The sequence below is a fragment of the Triturus cristatus genome, chromosome 2_1 (genome assembly GCF_964204655.1).
Source record: "Triturus cristatus chromosome 2_1, aTriCri1.1, whole genome shotgun sequence".
Taxonomy (NCBI): domain Eukaryota; kingdom Metazoa; phylum Chordata; class Amphibia; order Caudata; family Salamandridae; genus Triturus; species Triturus cristatus.
In genome coordinates, this window is record NC_140581.1 from 1,048,869,968 (window position 1) to 1,048,886,743 (window position 16,776).

Genomic DNA, 16,776 nt, shown 5'->3' on the forward strand with positions numbered 1-16,776 from the left:
CTCAGATGTGTATATTGCAGGCCTGCAAACATTTCTGGGGAATTATGTTCTGGGGCCGATTCACAGAACTAATCTCAGACACAATCCTAAATTTACTACTTTTGGTATTCACAGAAGGCATTTAGTAGTAGTAAAGTTAGGATTCCTAACCTTACTACTACTAGATTCCTAACTTTACTACTACTAAATGCTTTCTGTGAATACCAAAAGTAGTAAGTTTAGGATTTTGTCTCAGATTACTTTTGTGAATCTGGCCCTCTATGATTAGGTATAAAGGACTTTCATGCCCATCGTCTTTTTGGTGCCAAGTTTGAAGTAGATATGCAACTAGCTCTGTGATGTCTGTGTATGACATATACATGCCTCTAAAAATTTCTGCGTGTCATTTGGTGGTGAGTGACATGCATGCCATTTTGGGGTGAGCAGATATGTATCCACCTGTTGGATGTACATAATACAAACAGAGCACTGGGTTGTGCATAATTCATGTGTGTAGCCACTTCTGGGGTGTGCATAATTTATATATGCAACCACATTTGATCTCTACATAATGCAAACATCCAGATACTTCTGGGGTGAACTTTACCTGTGGACAGCTGTTTCTCAAAGTCTCATTACCTATACCAGTGAATATTTACAGGTCTATTAGACTCTATGGGACTGATTACGACATTGGCGTTCCTCCTGTGGGCCACCATGCCAGCACGCCGCTGGAGAACCACCAAAGCCGTACTCACACCGCCTGCCGAATTAAAATTGTTATCCTTGGTGGGCGCGCGGCGTCACTGCGGTGCCTGTCTAAAGGCCCATAGGTGAGCCTCAGACAGGCGCCACCCTGACACCGCTGCAGCATGTCACAGCATGTGCCCCCCTGCATCCACCCCCAGGCCCTGGAATGGCAGGGGTGTCCTATTGTGACCCCCTTTGTTGCCTCACCCCCAGGCTTTCGAAGGTGGGCTCACCTCCCATGCAAAGACTGGAGCAACTCGTAATATGCTCGGTGGCATCGTCACAATGTTACTCAGCCTGAACACTGCGCCACTGCATCGGGATCCAGGATCCCCGGCGGCCACAGCGGTCCAGTGGCGGTCCAACCGCCAAACTCAGAATACGGCAAGCGGACCGTCTGGCGGTTCTTGGACCGTCACCATGAGTTTGGCGGTCCAATGGAGCCCCAAACTTGGAATTATCCCATATATCTCTATATGGGACAAACCTATTGGTTTATGTGTGCAGACTCAGCCATGAGTGTGGAGTCTCGGCAGTCATAAAATTACTGTTAGTAAAACTAAACTGTATGGGTAGATTTACAAACTGTTATGCAACGTGGGACAGCATGCAAAGTTGCCACACTGCCTTGTGTGAAAGGTAGAGGGAAGATGCTCCATATTTACAAAGATGTGAAACATTTCTGCACTCTACTTACGCTGGTGCACTGTGTGCCTCCTAGAGCTAATGCAAAAACAATCCTTAAAGACATTATCCTCTTTCTATGTGTGCTGCAGAATGCATCATGCATAGGAAGAGGAAATAGTGAGGAGAAATCAGGTTATTTCTTCTCGTTATGCCTCACATAGGAAGGCGCAGCATTTTGACGGATTCCCAAGCTTACTAGCTTTAGTAAATCTGGGAATGCGCCAAATTGCATGGGTGGATGCATGGGGATGCCAATGCTCCTCCCTTTGGAACACCGCCGAAGTTGAAGTGTATGCAGGGAGGGAGCAGGGCCTGATGTAACAAGTGTGCAAACACGCCCCCCAGGTGCGTTGTAAATGTGGGGATTAAGTCCCCTTCAATCCTGAGGGTCCCTGGGGGCCAACTAGCCCACGAGGTACCTCCAGTAAGCGCCACAGAGCTGCGTTGCAGAGTGGTGGTCCAAGGCCCCCCCCCTTTGTACACCACTCTGCAAACTCGGCTTCTGGTGCACTGCTGGTGGGGCGATGAGGTACTCTTGTGTACTGAGGACATGCTAGGGCGGGTTTGCACAGTGGTGCAGAGAGGGGGCGTGCCTGATGTAATAAGTTAGCAATCCTGCTGTGTGGGACTTACTGGAGGTAATAAAAGGGGTAGTTGGCCCCCAAAGTTGACGTTGGGGGCTAACTACCCCTCTTGTTACCTCCAGTAAATCCCACACAGTGGGATTGCTAAAAGGTCTTTGGAGGCCACGCTCACCTTTCTCCACCACTCTGAAAACATGACTGCTATGTTATAATTAGAAATTAGCATTTAAAAAACCTTTGAAATTCACAAAAAAAAACATAGGTTTCAGGCACGTTATAGTTAAAAATTAGCATTTAAAAAACCTTAGAAATTCACGGAAAAAACCATAGGTTTCAGGGACGTTATAGTTAGTTGGACATTTCACTCGTACAAAACCAGAGGAATTCCGCGGTTATAGTTAGTTCAGCTAACTATAACTCGCGCCCCGGCAATGCAAAGCTGATGACGTCACATATTACATCATTCATGACATGGTCAGTGGCATCACTGATGACATCTCAAATGACATCACTGATGACATCACTGATTACATCATCCACGTGAAAATCTGATGCACCTCCTCACACACTAATATAACCTTTGACACACCCACTCTAAAATGCGGAGTACCACTTTTGAAACCATAGACACACCAATACCAATTACTACATACGCACGCACTGATTCCTAGGTTCACACACACATCCACTTATTCACCCATACAGTCACTCATAAATGCAGTCACTCATCAATACAACACTATCATATGCACTCATACACCTATACAGACACTCACACACCGCCACTCATCCAGAGTTACTCACACACCTAGTCAGTCATGCAAAGAATCAATCACACTTCCATTTACTCAACTATACAGTTATACACACACCACCTCAGTTATTCATACAAATACTAACGCATACCTACTCTCTAATACAATCACTGATACAAGTACACACTCATCCATACAGCCACTCTCAAAATCATTGACTCTCACATATAGTCATTTATACACTTCAACTCTCACATACTCTGCCTTTTACATAGGTAGTTACTTGGACATGTACCACTGAGACATCCATTCACTCACCAACACACCCATACACACACTCACCCACCCATACAGCTGTTTCCACATGCACTCTTGAACCCATACACCCAGTGAATCAACCCCTCACACATCTATGCACAGAGTCACACACCTTCCACCCACCCACACACACACTCAGGCACCCATTCAAATACTCAGGCAACCAATGAATAACCCATATAGACATTCATGTAGCTACTCACCAACCCATGCAGCAGCTTACACAACAACAGACAGACTGATACAGACATTCACTCAGTTTAGTCACTAACTGATACATTCAGTAAGACACGTTTAATCACTCACTTTTAAAGTCAGTCACGCACCTACTAAATCCTCCATCCAGACACTTATACACCCACTTATTCTTCAATACACCTTGGCATATATATATAAAACATTTACATTTTATAGAAACACACAGTCACTGGATGATGTCATCAGTAATGTCATTTGAGATGTCATTTGAGATATCATCAGTGATGTCATCAGTGATGTCACTGGCCATGTCATGAATGATGTAATATGTGACATTATTAGCAGTGCATAGCGGGGGCATGAGTTATAGTTAGCTGAACTAACTATAATGGCGGAATTTCTCTGGTTTTGTACGAGTGAAATGTCCAACTAACTATAACGTCCCTGAAACCTATGTTTGTTTCAGTGAATATATATATATTACTATTTTTGGGGCCCTGGGGACCCCATCCCTCAAGGCCTGACCACTGCAAAAAATAAAAGGAAACGGGATGGGGCCCGCGTGGCCCTCCTCCAGAGGCCAATTATGGCCCGGGTGCCCCATCCACCGAGGCCGGCCAGTCCGTTTTTTTTTAAAGGGGAGGGGGCACATGGCCCCCCTCCCAGGCCACTTCTGGCCCCGGGGACCTCATCCCCTGGGGCCTGGCCATCCTTTTTATTTTTATTTTTGGGAGGGCCAATTATGGCCCGGGGACCCCATTCCCCAGGGCTTGCCTGCCTTTTTTTTTTAAAGGGGAGGGGGGCTGCTTGGCCCCCCTCCCAGGCCACTTCTGGCCCGGGGACCCCATCCCCTGGGGCCTGGCCTCTCCATTGGGGAACGTGGGGGGTGCCCTAATTCCCCCACGGTCCGGTCGGCTCCCCTACTTTACATAGCTCCCTGGCATTGAAAGTGTCTTAGTACTATGGAGCAAGCATAATTTGTTCCACCACACAGAGAAGACACAGTTGCGCTCCCATTTACTTCCTCTCACTCTCAATCCTTTAATCTTGAAGTATCTTCTACTCCACTCTCCATTTTTTGTTTCTATCCGTATTTCCCAATCTCACACTCTCAATATTGCTTCCCTTCTAATTTCCTTCATCTCTTTCCAATTTTATACCTTTCTCAATTATATACTTTCTGGCTTTTAGCATTGATTCAGTTAAGGTGCTTTTACGCATTCTTTCTCTTTTGTATTTTTGTGAGGATGATGCTATGTTTGAGGGGCGATATTGGAATGTGTTGTCTCAAATAGCATTATCTGTCCTGTGGAGAGAATGCACTGTTAATACATTACATAAATGTTTTACTCTATCAATAAGCATTTCTATTCATGGTATGTAAATTGTGAGACTGTGCAAACAATGGAGCTTCACAAACATACATTTGGAGTAGTGTGCTTAAAAGCCAAAGCTTTGCATCTTTATTTATGTTTTACCCTCTTGATGCCATTTGCTTGTAACCGGCAGATCTGTCCTTTGTAATGACCCCGACATGTACGACATTCCCATCAATGTTCCAGTGGACACTGTCAAGCTTCGAATTGAGAAGACGGTGATACGTAGAATTCCTACCGAAGCATTCTACTACCTGGTTGACTTGAAATACCTCTGGGTGACATATAACTGCATCTCCAGTGTAGACACCAGCAGCTTCTATAACCTGAAACAGCTTCACGAGCTACGTCTGGATGGAAACGTATTGTCCACCTTCCCTTGGGAGTCTTTAGCTGAGATGCCAAATTTGCGCACCCTGGATCTTCACAACAACAAGCTAGCCAGCATTCCATCTGAGGCTGGAAAGTACATAAGCAATATTACCTACTTGGACATCTCCAGCAACAAGTTGATAACACTACCATCAGATCTCATGGATATTTGGCCGCCTTTTTCTGAGTCAAGATCTTCAAAACGCCCAACTCTCTTCCCGCAGCGTATCATTTTGGGTGAGTCAATAGTTCTTTTGATGTTCAATATTGTGAGTTTTTGAGCATCCTATGACAGCTGTGGAAGATCTGGGATTTAAAGAATTTATCATGGTGTCACTTACAGTTTCATGCCCTATAACCTCATTATAGATATCATTTTGGCCAGTCTGATACATACTGAAGGATAAAAATGTATGCAGCACAAATGAATAAGATATGACTGAAGTGTATTCTATGAACTCTATTCAACCTTGACCTGACACTTAGCAATCATTTAATCAGCTGTAGTGCCAGCCTCCTGATGATCTGCACGCTATGCATTTTTAATACATCCTAAGAAGAATACTGTTATTTAATTTTAGATACTTACATCAAACTGAAGAACTTACCTGATGCTGTGTTTCTTCCTCATTTCTGCTACCAGTATTACCAGTTGTCTTGATGGGAGGGATTGTAGGTTATTGTGCTACAGGCACAACGTCATTGGTGCTAAAGTACCTTGTCCATTTAATGTGGAATGCTTCATCAAAGGGTCCAAGATCACCATTTTGTGAAGCAGCTGTGACATGTATCCTTTTTGACTTGAACTGAGGTGTTTGGTAGATATTTCAGCCTTATGAAAGCACCAGTACTTTAGAGAGCAGCGAAACATGTTGATTTTTCTCAAGACATTGAGAGAGCTGGGGCCCACATTAACATCCCTACTCAACCAGATGGTCTTTGTAGCTGCTTGAGAGATAAGAGGGGGGTGGGAACAATCACAATAAAATCTAATCACAGTATAAACATTTTGGTTACCCAATAACTACTCCACAACTAGGATTGGGATTAGTAAGGCTTTAATTATAGATTCAGAAACAGATTGATATAAATCAACCTTAGTAGTATTATATACAAATACAGGGCAAACAGAATGAGTCAAAATCTCCTAAAGAGATTTACCCTATAAAACAAAAGGCTTACAACTAATTCAGTTATAACAATACAAGTAATAAAGAAAATGAATTTAACATTAAATTGCATCAAAAGATTATCAAAGGTAAGCATGAGCACACTATCTCTCCCTACACTGCCTTACAAGGGATAACCCTTAACTAGAAAGCAATGAGTAAAAATGAATAATAGAAAGGTGTCTGCTGTCAGAGTCTTCAGTAGAAGAAACTCCAACCAAGGGTCATGAAGCCACACAAATCAGAAGTAGAGGTTTGCACCTCATGAAGTCCTAAGACCCTCACTACGATACAGCATAAGATATTAGTTGCATTCAAGGTACATCACATGTTCATCTCCAGTAACTTTCCACGATCCAGGCACAAATTGTATTTTCTGGCACCACCTTTCCCACATCAATAAGTTGCTACTTCATTCGTCCTTGGCCATTCTTCTCCTCCCCCATGGGAACTTGCCTTCTTGCTCTTTACTGCGTTTCTCTTTGCCAGGATCCATCTTCTCATACCTTGCTATCTAACTAAAACAAAAAACATTCTTTTCAAATTAATGAGGTTTTATACGCACCTGCAGTAGAAACAAAAATGCAAGGAGACACATTCTACATCGAAGGTTAATACAAATTAAATGTTAGCCTTTAAACGTGAGCTTGTACTGCAAACAGTTCTCGAGGCCCAAAATCATGTCAACTTATTAGTGCACAGGGTTACAAATATGTGCACATTTCTACACATATAGCAAATACGGTTTCTTAACACATGAATAAATCGCAAAGAAATTACGAAATGAAATTTCAAATACACCAACATGAATATAATTTCTTGTTACACATATAGATGCTTAAACATTATTCTACATATACACCTTAGTTCATTAACTTCACACTGAGACACGTCTAACCTCTAATTTCTTATAGAATATTAATATGTAAATGTCCTTTATTAGTCACATTTCTATGCACACAATTTATAAGTCCCATTAGTATTTACGAGGAGTACTTTAAATATGCAAAACTCCATCTTTAATTAGTAACATTAATCACACAGAATATATTTAAGTGCTGACTACACATTATTATAATCACTCCTACAGTATCTTAAGATGGGATCACAATTACGCTACTCCAACATGAAGAATGCAAATTTGGATCTTTATTTTTAGTCAAGTAGAAGTGGGATAATAATGCATTTTGTCTTTCCCACCCTCATACAATTTTAGTTTCACAAGAGGAATACACTGTGAAGAGATTGAACATTCATTGAGCAGATGCATCATTGAAGGAGACATGGCAGAGGACTATCTGTTTTTATTTTATGACGTATAAGTGATCGTAATAATATGAGTGCTTTTCTCAGTGCTAAATGGAGAGCCCGTGATGAAGCATCCCACACTATGTTGGTGAGGGCTTTTAACACCAGTTGCATGCTGCCACATGGACAATAATTGAAAATCCATTTGGGCACAGATGTGCAAAGCAGTTTTCTGATTGCAAACCCAGCAGATTGCAAGATCTTAGAGTTTATGACTGCAAAATGACTTTTTTCTATTTACCAAACACATTTTCCGGCCAACTGAGGCCCACTGAGTTTCAAGTTGGAAGGTTTGTGACAGGGTTGTCCCCTCTCAATTGCAAGCCTCAATCATATGTATTAATGGGTTGGATTCACAGTTGCGATTGCAAACCATTAATCAGTTACCAACACACCAAAGTGGGTGGTAACTAATTTGAAAAAGGGAAGGTGCCCCCTCTGTGCATGCTGTCCAGCTTTGGGGGGAGCAGGCTGCTGTCCCCCCTGATTTTTTCCCAAATAGGAATTAGTATTCTAAAGCAGTGTTGGCTCCTTCAAGGAACACAGGCAGCTTTAAAAAACAAGAAAAGGTTTCCCTGCAGGCCAACATCCCTGTGTTTGTAGCCAATCACAAACAGCGACCTGCCTAATTAATATTCATTAGTCAGGTCATTCTACGATCTCTTGTGACAGGAGATTCTGCAATGCGACCTATTAGTACACAGGCTACATTATGAAAGACTGGTTGCGGAAAAGCACACAGTTTACAACCACTTTTTATAACTAGTTTTTCACTAAATCTTAGTGGGTGGCTAGTTCTTCTTTTGTATAGGTGCAAGAAGAGTCGAGAGGGTGAGGAATGGCACCATGCAGAAGTAGTGTCTGGTGTTCTACCGGTTAACGTACCCACATGCCCATCCCCCCGAACATTGGCTTCCTTTCCTGTTGTTATATATATTTCTTTGCTGCAGTATGAGTCTAGGTTTGCATTTTATAAATACACTCAAGGAAAGTACGAAAACGTGTTTTTAGAATCTTATACCTGCACTTAATATTAGTCACATCTCGTTAAAGAACACTATATATATATATATATATACCAACAATAGTGCCACACAAGTGAGAGGGACACAGAAAAACGGCACTCAGCACTTCACTTTGGAGGTGTTTATTGCGGAAACGCGTTTCAACCTAAGCAGGTCTTCGTCACAACCAATTTCCATATTGTGCTCCATCGCACATAAAAATAGCCAACCGGGTGAGAGAAAATAGAAAATAGAAAACATACTACTGTTACCAGTATATCTCAGTATCAAGGCAATGTAAAAACAGACTATGCAAATTGACGAAGCATGATGTACATACATTGTATATTACTTTTGATAAATACAATCTTTTCCACAAATGTAAATTAGATCTAAAATTGTTTAAAGATGCAAACGATATCAGGAATTCAAATTTCATTGCCATGCAAATCAGAATGCACCCCCATGGTTGACACAAGAACTCTCATGCCAAAGCCTGAGTCACTGAGGTAGGTCTTTTCAGTAGGCTAGTGGCATCACCAGAAACAACTATTTGAAAACAGTCAAATCATGACATATTAACATTTCAGCCAAGTGTCTAAATATATGATTGAGACCCCATTTTCCCAACTCAGCAATATCCATGGAGCATAAATAAAGGCCAAGTGGCCTTATACAAATTTGAAAATGATGCAAGAAACATCCCAATCAAGAAAATACAACCCTTGTTCTCATATCTGGAAACCAGAAAACATGCAAAACATGTTCACCCCAAAAAATGAGCAAAAATGTGATAGTGTATCAGTCTAAAGAAAATATAGGACATATATATATATATATATATATCTATATCTGAGTGATGGGGCAAAGAATGTTGGCAAACAGCTGCATGTGAGTCAAGGACATGTAGCTGCCACAAAGCCTGTTCTAGAATTTTCAGCAGGGCCATAAGCCAATCTGTAGGTGGCACTAACTTCTACACAGGGCTTTTGGTCAGGGAAATAGGATTGCTGAAAAACTGCTGGACGATGTACCTGTTGTGTGGCACTAGGATTGAATGCATTTATGGCTAGTCAAACATTTGGATGCCATACTTGTTATGAAGGTGAGTATGATGTGGTAAAATGATTGTAAAGTCCATCAAACCAGAGGCATATACAAGATGTAGAGTTGTGTGTGTATTGAGCTTGCGCTTGTGCATGAGGTTTTGGTATCGAGCTCACGCTCATACATGGGTTCATTGTATATGTTCAAAGGGAATTCTTGATTCTGGAGTCGAATAGTATCTGCGAGGAAATTGACCGTGTTGGTCAGTTGCTTGCTGTACCTCGCAGATGCCGGATGCTCCTGGTTGTGGGTCTTACCTTGGATTAAACGGAATGCTTTATTGCTAATTGATTACTGTTGTGTAGCCAAACATAAACCATGCGAAAACAGGTAGGTCAGCTTTGTTACCTTATTGCTCTTCTTCTTCTCCGTGCCCACATGCACGTCTGTTCCCATACCCTCATCGTCCTAGAGTGCCCTCCCCACTTCCTGAACGGAAGTGGTGTCCGGTTGCTGTCCCCTCCCCTTATTAGGATGCAGGGTCCTAGTGCCCTCTGCCCCAGGTCACTACATCTCCCCTTTTGTGGAAAAGAAAGAAAAATGACGGAAGAGATATATATATATATATATATATATATATATATATATATAGAGAGAGAGAGAGATAGAGATAGAGATAGAGATAGAGAGAGAGAGAGAGAGAGAGAGAGAGAGAGAGAGAGAGAGAGAGAGAGAGAGAGAGAGATGGTGTTTCTGATCCCCACCATTACATTTCCTCAATCAGTCTCTTTGGCCTTCTGCTCACTCTCCTTAGACATGACCCTTCCATTCCTTTGTTTGGTACCTCTTCTTGTCTCCCGCTGTTGTGTGCCATTCTTCCCATGCTGTTCATAACTTCCTCTTTTTCATGTGTTGTGCTGTTCTTCGATGCTGTATCTCCTCTGTCCGCATCTGATGTTTTTAGTCCCTTGAAGTGAGAGCTATTTCTAGTGATCCGGTAGGGGCCCGATGCAGCTGTCATCATTGGCTCCTTGACATTTATTATTGTCAGCGGTTCATTTGAGAACATACTGTCTGATTTTCTTGATTGCCGTTGGCGCACCAAAACGGAGTCCCCTTGCCTCAGGTGTGATGATGTGGCATATCTCCTGGCGCCCGCGTATAGTTTCATCTTGTTTTTCGCTTCCTGATCTCTTGCTGCAATGCTGTTGTGTTCTAGCGGAGCTTTTACCTCTAGTTGGGGCAATCTTGTCCTGCTTGTCCTTCCTAGCACCAGTTCTGCTGGACATCGTCCCATGGAGCTGTGAGGGGTGTCTCGGTAGTGCCTGCCATATGGAGATCTGCGCCAGTTCTGTTCTTTGGATTGCTTTCTTGATGTTCTCCATAAACCTTTCCATCATGCCGTTTGCTTGCGGCCATAGGGGCGTTCTTTTCCGGTGGTGAATGCCCAGGTAGGCTATAAACTTGCGAAACTCCTCTCCTGAGAAAGGAGCCCCATTGTCTGTCTTCATTGTTTGTGGGGAGCCCCAGGCTGCAAAGATGTCATCAAGTATTGCAACGTTGCGGTCACTGATGTTGACGAGACGTGTCGTACTATGGGAAATCTGTAGTACTCATCAATGACCACTAGCAAGTAGTTTCCCGTGTCCAATGGCCCATAGAAGTCAGCTGCCAATGTTGTCCACAATGCCCCTTGAAGCTCTGACATCTGTAGCTGTTCTGACTTTGCTGGTTGTCCTTTTTTTTGGCATTAGTGACAGTTTAAGATGGTGTCCTCCGCCGGTCGATCGAGGCCTGGGAACCATATTCTTACCCGTAGCATCTTTTTTGTTGGTACTATGCCTCTGTGGGACTCATGTGCCAGGTTTACAGTCTGCCGCCATAATGCTTTTGGCATTACTATCCTTGTTCCTCTTAGTATGATTCCTCTTTGTGTTTCCGAAAGTCCCTCTTGTAGGTTTTTGAATGCCAGCATTTCTTCCCTGTTCACTCCTTCTCCCATGGGGCTGTTGGAGTTTACGTGTCTCCATCTTTGCTGTTGTGTTGTCAGTTTGACTGCTTGCATTGTGGCATCCCTTGCTGTCTCTTGTTCCAGCTCTTCAATTGTTATTGTTGCAGGAGTGTTCTGCCTTAGCACAAAATGTAGATATTCTTCTGCCATTGATGTGTTTTCTGGTGCCTGTGGTAGGGGATGTCGTGACATGTAGTCAGCTGGATTGTGTTCCTTTCCCCGGCTTGTGCATGATCTTGAAATCATGGTCCATTAATCTTATTCCCCATCTTTCAATGCATGGCGGTATCTTTGCGTTCGGGTTTCCATATAGTGTCACTAGGGCCTGATGGTCTGTTACAATGGTGAACGGTTTTCCGTAAATGAACATGTGGTAGTGTTCACACCCCCATACCACTGCTAGACTTTCCTTCTCTGGCTGGGAGTATGCCCTTTCAATGACAGATAAACTCTTGCTCGTATATGCGACAATTTGCCTGGGCGAGTTTCTTCCAGGCATGTGTTGTGCTAAGATTGCTCCTAACCCTACTGGGCTGGCGTCAACGGTGAGCTGAGTGCATAGCGAAATAAGCAAGATGATCTACAGCCATTACTGCGTGTCTGATCCCTCAAATGCCCTACCACATTCCTGTGTCCAGAGTAATTTCTGACCCTGCTTTGTTAGGTCCTGAAGCGGTGTGCTCACTGTGGCAAAGTCTTTTATGCAACAAGCACAGTAGCTTGCTAACCCAAGGAATGACCTCACTTCTGCTACTTCTGTTGGAGGCCTTGCTTTTTCCAGTGTCTCTACTTTGCGGGAGTCCGGCCTCATTCCTTTTTTGAAAAGATGTGTCCAAAGAATACTAGTTCCCTATTCCCCAGTTCGCACTTGTCTTCACTTAAAGTCAGGCCTGCTTGTTCCAACTGGTTGCAGACCTCACATAGAGCTCCTCATCTGAGCAGCCGAACACCAGGATGTCATCACTGTAATTCAAATTGTTTTCTACCGGCCTGATTACTTGCTGGTGAGGCCCTGGGTGTCTTTCCCTCTCGATTGCCGTGTTTGGTATTCTCATGTCAATGCATATGCGAATCTTTGATGTGTTCTTCTTTGGTACTGCTACTATTGGAGATACCCATGGGATCGGTCCTTCAACTGGCTCTATGATGTCTTGCGCCAGCAGGCTTTGTATTTCTTCTTCCACCTGTGGGTGTAGATGAATGGGCACTTTTTGGTGATGCTGAGCCACAGGTTTGATTGCTTCATTGATATGTAGTGTTATTTGCTTTTCCTTTAGTTTGCCCAGCCCTCAGAATGTTCTGTCTTTCTGACATAGTGTAGGTCATTGTTAGGAGACCCATCACCTGTGCGGTGATGTTGCTTAGCAGACAGGGTGCTGGAATGTCTCCTCGTAGTACATGTATTTCCTCTTTGACCGACCTTTCTTTGTATATCAATGTCTCTATGAATGTCCCCATGTTCACCACTGGTTTTCTCGAGCCCCAGGTGAACACATCAACAGTGGATGGTGATAGTGGTGGTTTCACTATCATCTTCTCATATTCTGACATGCACATGATGTTACATGTAGCTCCACTGCCTAGTACAAAGCTTGTGCTGTGGTTTCCTACCTCAATGTTCACTGTCGCTGTTTTCTTTATCTGATGTTTTTCTGCAAGATGAATGTCCTCTGGAGTACAATCTTCCGTTGGTGCATCTGACATCAGATACAGCCGTTCCACAGCCTCTGGCGTGTTTGCTCCATCCGATTCAGCTGAGGGACTGCGATACTGTGTTTCTATGTGCCGTGAGTATCTGCTTGCCGCTGTCCGTTGTCTTGCTGGTCTCCCTCGCTCACTTTTGATTGTCCACCCATGCAGGCGCTTGCAAGTGGTTTCGCTGTTGCATTTCTGGTATTTGTGACCCATTGCCAGGCAGGTGCCGGCATGTGGAAATTCAAGTCTGCATCAATAGCATGTACTTTCTTGCTTTTTCCGCGGTGGCGGTGTATTGTCTCATTTCTTGACGTTCCCAGTTACGCAGTTTGCTTGTTCCACTCTTCTTGCCTTCCCAATTTCCATTTGTCTGGCATGTGTTGTAGCTCTGGCATCCGCTCGGGCCATGGTCAGTATTTTCTCTAGCATAGACGGTACCTTCAGAATTCATGCCCGGAATTCCACTGACTGACAGCCTTCAATGATGTGCAGTCGTATGGCCTGCTCGTTGTCAAACTTGTCGAATTCGCAATAAGTAACCAGTTTTCGTAGCCTGGTTGCGAAATCGTCGAGGGACTCCTCTGCTAGTTGGCATGTGGTATTGAACGTGTACCTCTCTAAATCCACATTACTTTGAGGGTCAAATTCGTCTGTGAGACACTTTATCAGTCCCTTGTATGTTGCGGTCTGCTCTTGGGGAAATGTTTTTAACAGGTCCTCAACCTCATCACTTCCGAAGTTTAGGAGCAAGTCTATGTTTTGCTCATCTGTGTAAGCCTTGCATGTGGCACTCATGTATCGTTCGAATTGTCTTATCCATCTTTCCCACCGAATGCCTGTTTGTGGTTCTGACAAACTGAACGGTAGTTGTCTGCAGAAAATTGAGTTTGCGCTATTCTTATCGCTTGCGTCTTCTGTCATTTTGTTGTGGTGCAGACCTTCCTCCCCTTACTCTGTGGGCCTTTCCTTTCTTCTGTGTTCAGTTTTCTTCTTTTGCTGTACTTTATTTTCTTTAACCTTTATTTGCTGTAATTTCCTTTTATTATTACTTTGTTTCTTTTGCCTTTAGTGTTTGCCTGACTTTAAAACGGCCGTTTGGCCTTTTTCAGCTTCTTATTGGCTCTCCCGCCTGATTTCAAAATGGCCATCGTGATTTTTGCTGGGTGAGATTTCCTATCTCTTCTATTGCCTGACTCTTAGATGGCCGCCAGGCCTGTTCCAGCCTCCAATTGGTTCGCCCGTCTGACCCTAAGATGGCCGCCGAGTTCTCGCGAGATTTCAGTTTGAAATCTACGTGGGAGGCTCAGAGCTATCTTATTAGTCAGCGGGTGGCTGCAGTCACGGTTGGATGCACTGCTCCCCTTCTCCTCACCTTTTTTCTCGATGTGGCCTGAGTGGGCTCCCGATGTCGCTCTATGTCTCCAACCTGGACCAGGGTGGGCTCCTAGCTTTGCTTTACTCGCGATCGGGGTGAGCTCCCGATTTCACATTTCCCAGCGGACTAGGGTAGGCTCCTGGCTCCGTTTCTCGAAACCGCGGTGAACTCCGACGTCGCGTATCTTTGTTTCGACGGTCGGCGGACCAGGGTGGGCTCCTGGCTCCGTTCAGTCATTTGGGCATGCGCTTCTGGTGGCGATTACAGATCCCACCTCGTCATCGCCAGTTGTCGTGTCGCCACACAGAAATCACGCAGAGACAGGTAGGTCAGCTTTGTTACTTTATTGCTCTTCTTTTTCTCCGTGCCCACATGAACATCTGTTCCCTTGCCCTCATCGTCCTAGAGTGCCCTCCCCACTCCCTGACCGGAAATGGTATCCGGTTGCTGTCCCCTCCCCATATTAGGGTTCAGGGTCCTAGTGCCCTCTGCCCCAGGTCACTACAATTACCATTCTAAATGATTGTATCACATGTTTTGCGAAGCTCCCAGTACTGGGAATTTTGTCGGGTTTCTGGAACGTGTGTTTGCAGTAGAGGGTTCCTTGAGGACAATAGTTACGTACAACGGAACACATTTTCCGTCTCAAAAGATGCATAATTCTCTTTGAATTAATGATTTTGCCATGTGAAGGTTGCTTTATATTCCCCGACTTCAAATGGTTTGGTGGAGAGGGCTAATAGGATAGTAAAAGAAGGTATTCAGACAGCTCTATCATCAGGGCAGGATGTGGAGGTTTTTGTTAAAAATAAGATTCGGAGTTACAATATTGTGCCTCCATTTATGATGTTGAGAGGGTGAGAGGTACATACAAGCTTGTATCCTGAGTGGTTGCGATGTAAGTGTGTGTTGAATGAAAGTGTACCAGCGGGTTCTTCAGTGAGTGCATGTGTACTGCAAAAACAAAATGTAATGAAGAAAAGAGAGAATGCATGGAAGAGTTTCAATAACATGAATCTTCTCACAGGTGTTTTGGTACTGATAAAGAACCCGAGAAGAGTGATGAAGGGTTTGTCTAGATTTACGTCTCCTGTTCAAGTCACTAGATTGACTAAATGTTAAGCTCATCTTGGTGAAAAAGAGTGGTGGTACATAAGGAGTCTGGTTCGTCTACCTGAAATGCAAGCGACCACCGTGAGGGGATTGTCTGAGAAGGAGTTGGACCAGTGTGATTGGTCTATGTGGCTGCAAGATTCCCACTCAGTGTCTCACACAGCTTCTTCTTTGAATTAGTCTTCTGGATGTAGCGAAGACACCTGTCCAGGGCAGGTAGGTGTGGGAGATGCTGTTTTTACCACGTTACAGAGTGATGTAGGGTGTTGCAAAACAAAGACACCGTGCAGATTCAATGATTATGCTTTGTTTAAAAGTGCTGAAGATATATTTCTTGTTTATGGTATTTCATCTTTGAGGTAAACTGCAGAATTTCTTTCATGTACAACATATGGTTTATAGTGATTTGTTTAGTTTTCATGACCCCAATGTATTTAGGGGGGGGGGGTCGTATCTGGTCTTGTAGTCCATTATTAAACAAGAGTAGTGGTATTTTATGTTTAAAAAAGTAGCCGTTGTCACACAATCAGGAGGAAATGTGGCAACAGGCAGAGTTGCTGATATTGGAACTGGAGAACCAGGGTTGAGTCTTGGCGTCAGCTCCACATCATTTGACTCTGGGTAAATCAGTTAATCTCCCCATGCCTACAAAAATGAATCTGACCTTGTGTTTCATTTTCTGGAGTTTGAGTTACAAAATGTAAGCATATTATCTGTGTAACTAACGCCTTCTTTCAAGACTGGAGTCTATGATAGTGAACTATAGAAGTGGGCACAGAATTCTCTCCACCCTTTTAGCGGGGATCCTCCTGAAAAATTGAGGGCTATATTTATGACACGGTTTGATTCGCTATTGCACCACGCAAACTGGTGTTTGATGCAATGTGGTGCAAGAGCAACACAAACCTTAAGCCATATTTTTGAAGCCCCGCGTAGCCACTTTGCATGGCTAAGAGTGCCTACAAAAATATGGAGTAACGCAACGCAAATCGATGCGTTGCATTATTCTGCCATGGGTAGGCATTCCATGAATTT

General features: G+C 43.6%; 1 protein-coding gene across 1 annotated transcript in view; it reads left to right on the forward strand.

Moving 5' to 3' along the window:
• LRIT3 (leucine rich repeat, Ig-like and transmembrane domains 3) overlaps window positions 1-16,776 on the forward strand; it is a 187,002-nt gene that overhangs the window by 11,268 nt on the left and 158,958 nt on the right. The window contains exon 2 of the mRNA XM_085635653.1: window positions 4,781-5,256. Coding sequence (XP_085491779.1) covers window positions 4,781-5,256 — 476 coding nt within the window. The remainder of the gene's footprint in view (window positions 1-4,780; window positions 5,257-16,776) is intronic.